The sequence below is a fragment of the Mandrillus leucophaeus genome, unplaced genomic scaffold, assembly GCF_000951045.1.
Source record: "Mandrillus leucophaeus isolate KB7577 unplaced genomic scaffold, Mleu.le_1.0 Scaffold136, whole genome shotgun sequence".
NCBI lineage: Eukaryota > Metazoa > Chordata > Mammalia > Primates > Cercopithecidae > Mandrillus > Mandrillus leucophaeus.
The window spans coordinates 165,098-170,472 of record NW_012101321.1 but is presented as its reverse complement, the minus strand read 5'-3'; the positions used below and the strand labels follow the sequence as shown (position 1 = coordinate 170,472).

Genomic DNA, 5,375 nt, shown 5'->3' with positions numbered 1-5,375 from the left:
GGCGCTGATAAGGACCCGGCTGGGGCTCCGCGCGGCCCGCAGGGCCGCCCACTCGGGTTCAGTTTGCTGCCCCCAGTGCGGATTCCCTGGGTTTCGCGGTCCAGCTGGTGGCTTGTTGGTGAGTGGCTCGGGCGGGGACAGGGGTTCTGGGTTGGGGATGGAAGGAGGCTGCGGACCGCTGGCTAATGCGGAGACCTAGTAAACTACTATGTATCCAAACTTGAAAGAAGTGGTGACCCAGGACCCCCCAGTCCGAATTTCCTCCGGACTTAATGGTCGGTTTTCAAACTTCTTGTGTGTACAGAAAGGATCTCCGGGGTTCGGCCGTCTGTGACCCCCTTCTACTGACCCACGGTTGTCTTCCTGGAAGGAGCAGCCAGCGCTTCCTTCCCTCTCTCTAGAGCATCCTTTGGCACGCATGTACTTTTTTTTTTTTTTCTTGGTTTTGGGACAGTAAGAGAAACTGAAAATGTACAGTCAAATACAGGCATTCTTCCTCCGCTCCCCGGTGTTGGTCTCGGACGTCTGTGAATGTTTACATTGTGCTGCAGATTGAAGGCGCTGACTGGGAACGCGTCCTGGGTTCTTTCACTGCTGCCTGGAGTACAGGCAGATGGAACACAGACGACGGAACTCACAGAAGAGCTGGACGGTCCGGCTCTGGCCCTACTGTATCGTACCGACTGACATTCTGTGTTTAATAATCAAGAAAAGTTTTGAAAGATAAGTGGTGGTGGAGGAGCCTTTTCCCGAATTAGTGGAGTGAGAGTAAGAATTCCAGTTTAGAATTGTCCATACTTTCCCCATCCTTTTCTTCTCTCCCAAATGCAGTAAAATAGGGCTGTGTGTTTCTCTACCTCTGCTCTTCAAACTCGGCTTGCTCTGCCCCAGTTTGTCATCAGAGGCATGTGGGCCAGCCCTTCCTGCCCCCGCCTCATCTATGGCACATGCCAGGAGTCAAGGGGAAAGGTTTCTGGCAGGTTTTCCTTGATGTTCCTTTTGATTATTGTTGACCAAAGGAGTGAGTGACCAGCTGAGCACCAAGACCCCACTGGTCCTCGTCCAAGAAAGTCCTGAGCTCCAAACTGACGTCCGGGAACATGCTGTCCCCTTAAATACACTGTGAGATGAAACCTACATACTCTTTTTTCTTGACTCCTTTCAAGAGACTAGAACTTCTTTTTTTGGTTATTGTTGTTTTGTTGTTGAGACGAGTCTGGCTCTGGAGTGCTGTGAACTTTTTTTGGTTATTGTTGTTTTGCTGTTGAGACGGAGTCTGGCTCTGGAGTGCTGTGGCGCGATCTCGGCTCACTGCAACCTCCGACTCCCTTATTCAAGCGATTGTCCTGCCTCAGCCTCCCAAGTAGCTGGGACTACAGGCGCGCGCCACCACGCCCAGCTACTGTGTGTGTGTGTGTGTGTGTGTGTGTGTGTGTGTGTTTTGTAGAGACGGGTTTCATCATGTTGGACAGGATGGTCTTGATCTCCTCATCTCCTGATTTGCCCACCTCGGTCTCCCAAAGTGCTGGGATTACAGGCGTGAACCACCACGCCCGGCCGAGACTAGAACTTCTAGGGATGTTTCTGACACCAAGGAAAAAGTACAGCGGGCTATTTAGGCACGAGAGCTTAGGAGGGGGCCGGGGGCGGCTTTGAAGACCCTTAATGAACGTTCTAAGATTTTTTGCCCGCCAATTAACTAGAAGTTAAGTACATGATCACAGCATTGCTTTATTGAAATTTCACATACTTAAAAGATGCTCAACTGAGCTACAGCCTCTTTGGGAGAGTCTATCACTCAAACACAACTCTGATGGGTCATGAGTAGCACTTAGGGGACTTGAAGAGACATTCCCATCTTCAGAACCCAGCCATGACAGCTCTGCATTTTACTCAGAGCTGGGCACTTGTCAGCCTTAGCAGCTATCCTCATCCTGTTGCTGAGGTCTCCAACCTGTAGCTGAGATCTTACATACAGGCCTGTCTCTGTCTTCCCCAGGGGCAGATTGATGGGACTACTTAGCATTTTCCAGACAGAGTGGGGGCTAATCCCATTGTCCCTACTGGCAATTGTCAGCTGTGAGAAACAGGCAGTCAGTGTGGTCTGTTAGGGCTGCGGCATCACCTGCGTTCTCCTAGTGTACCTGGAGAGTGTGTGTTTGCATCTCTACTGTGGGCAGTACTGCAGCAAATCCATCATTCTTTTGTATATTCTCTATTTTAATTTCCATGTGGCTGTGGAAAGGGTTAGAATTCTGTCTGTACTCTGCTTTTCCTGCCACCTCTTTCACATTGGACATCCTGGCCCAGGGGGAAACCCTATTGGAGTAAGGGTAGTAAAAGCATTAGTGTCTTGGCTAATCATTGCTGGCGAACCTATTCATTAGAAGCTGTTGCTGTTGCGGGGCTAGGATCCTTGTGTGTTACCCTGGGAAAAAATTAATCAGACAGCATACCAGGGACAGTGTTGTACATTTTCTTTTGTTTCCTTTAACTTAAAAATAACATTCTTTTACATGGGGCATTGGTTAGAATCATCCCAATACAGAGCTAACAAGTATCACTTTTTACTTTGACAGTTGTTTATCTGACACTTCCTCTGTGCAAAGCACAATACTAAAACGTGCACCTTTCTGGCTTTGTTGTTAGGAAACAGTGAAATTGCTTAACCTTGGAGTATATAGTCTTCCTTAGTCTTTGTCAATATCTCTGTATTTGCATTGTGAGGTTTAGTGGCACATCTGTACATAGGCAGCACTGAATGAGTTATTGCTTTCTAGATTGGAGACTTTTTGAGCTTATCACCATTCTTAAGAGGGATAATCTATAAATAAGTCAGCATATCTGGAATTGGAGGTAAATTGGAGGATTAACCACTCTTCTATACATGAGATGTTTTATGTACCGAAGTATTTTTAAATATGTAAGGATAAACTGCCAAAATTACCTGCACAGTCTTGAAAAAGAAGAGTTCAAATATAACTATAAACTGTAATTGACAGTGAGTCATTTGCTTTAAGGGTGCCAACTATGAAAACAGCCTAGTTATGCCCCTAATGATAATTATGAAAACTCCTTCTAGAAGCCAGTTGCATCTCAAGTGAGCTGTATGTCAGCTTGAAAAAATATTTTCTATTTTACTTATTTAAAAACTATTCAGTGGTGATGGCTGTGCAACACTGTGAATGTACTTAATGCCACTAAATTGCACACTTAAAAATGGTTAAAATGATTTTTTAAAGTATCCAATTAATAGCTGGAAATGCCGTTTTCCTCCCATATAGAGGCAGTTTTCAGAACTCCAGTATTCAAATGTTTCATTAAAATATTTGCTTTTGAAATATGGAGACAATTTAATAGATGATCAGCAAGAATTGAGAAAGGACAGATCTCACAAACTTCGATAGCAAAGAATGGAAATATTACAAGTTTGTTCCTAGCAGCCAGGGGTAACTTGGCATTTTATCTATAAACCCAATACATATGTTAAAGCAAATGTAATACCTGTGAAAATAAAGGGAAGTAATATGCACATATGAGAACAGCTTGTTATTGTTATAAATAATAGCTAACTGTGTACCAGGCATCTTGGTAAGGACCATACATGTGTTAGCTCTTTATTTTTATACAAACCAATGGAACAAGTATTTCCTCATATTGTAGATGAGATGCTGAAATGTAGGTGACGTTACTGACCTCATCTCACGTTGCACATCTTGAAAGCAGCAGAACTTTCTGAGAAAAAGCAGTCTATTCCTAGAATCTCCACTCTTATTCCCAAGGCAGCCCTGTCTTTTGGATATGGTTCTATGTAAATCATTTTGTAATATTTGAATCTGTGAGATCAGATTGTTTACTTCTGTGTAGTCCAAAATTATTTGATTAAGTTATGTTTGTAAGTATGGGCTTGACAGTGGTGCTGTAAAAAGATAATTACATCCCGAAGTGCAGTGTAAAAAGCCATTGTGTGTGGCCCTTTGTGATCTGCAGGAAATAGTCCCCTTTCCACACTCCCACCTAGTTGGGGTGCTCACTCAATAGCCTGCATGGGGCCTTTTCTGCACTCCCACTTACCTGTTCTCATATCTGAAGAAATTTAGTTGTTTTGACCTCTCACATCAGATCGGTAACAGCCCAGCATCAAAAACAAACATTTGAAATTCCATAAAAATGCAACCCACTAAAGTAAGTTGGTGATTGTGTATAAGAGACATGGGGTAGATGTGACATGGGCAGCATGTTCTTGGGCATATCTCTTCTTTGCTAAAAGTGTCAGAAGCAGAAGAGGTAGGTGATGGTTTCCAAAGAGTGGCTTAACTAGAATCCAAGATGATAGAGGTCATTTAATGTGTTCTCCTAATTTTACAAATGAGAAAATGGAAGTCTAGTGAGGCGAAGTGACTTGGCTAAAACTGTAAGCAGTAAAGCTTGATTTAGGGCTGGAATCTCATTTTTCATATCTGCTGTTCTTTTCTCTATCTGGGGGAAAGCCACATCACCAGGTAGAGCAGAAATATGGTGGCCCTGATTCCAGGGAAATGAGCTAGGCCATTATTATATTATCTCCAAATGCCCTGCCTTATCCGTCCAAGGTGCAAGATGCCTTTTTTGACCCATGATTGGTAGGAGACGTGTCCAGACTGGAAAAAGGTAGGGTCACTAATGCCTAATGCTTCAGCAATTTGGGCAGTTTCCTTAGGGGTTGGGCAACCATTGTCCAAAGAGAACAAACTAGTTAGTAAACAAGTAGTTTATTCATAAAGTGAGCAATACTTGCTGAGCCTATAGCAGGCTCTCAATATGTATGTGCTTTGTTGATTAATGTAAGGTTTCCAATTGGATTTGTTGCAATATTTTTGGCAGAATTTCCAGGTAGTAAAATTTGATTCACATTTAGAAAAGCATTGGTTCCTTGTAATGCAACTTGGGATGTGTTGTCCCTCATTGATTTTCATATCTAACTCATATGAGAGGATTGATCTAGCCTCTGAAGGGAGATGCTGATGTGAAACTGTTTGTCTGTAACTAATTTTATATTCGTTTTATCTTGGTAGGTTTGGAAGAGGACAGTTGCCCTTTATTCTGGCGGCAGATAGCAGGTGAAAAAGTGCTACACAGGTTTGATGTTTGTGTCGTCTTCTCCAAGGCCAAGAAATTATCTCCATAGGAGGCGACAGTACTATGCATGTTATGAATTGTGTCTCCTTGGCCAGTGATAAAGAAAATGGGAATATTGCCACAGCACCTGGATTCATGATTGGGCAGACACCGCCTCCAGTACCTCCTCCACCTCCTCCTCCACCCCCTCCATCTCCACCATGTTCATGTTCAAGGGAAGAGTGTCCTTCCTCCCCTCCTCCACCCCCACCACCTCC

At 43.9% G+C, this 5,375-nt stretch overlaps 1 protein-coding gene across 1 annotated transcript in view; it reads left to right on the top strand.

Annotated features, from left to right (window-relative positions):
• The first annotated feature begins 10 nt into the window (after window positions 1-10).
• Window positions 11-5,375, top strand: part of FHDC1 (FH2 domain containing 1) — a 39,145-nt gene continuing 33,780 nt past the window's right edge. Inside the window, exons 1-2 of the mRNA XM_011973255.1 lie at window positions 11-118; window positions 5,055-5,373. Coding sequence (XP_011828645.1) covers window positions 5,182-5,373 — 192 coding nt within the window. The 5' untranslated portion in view covers window positions 11-118; window positions 5,055-5,181. The remainder of the gene's footprint in view (window positions 119-5,054; window positions 5,374-5,375) is intronic.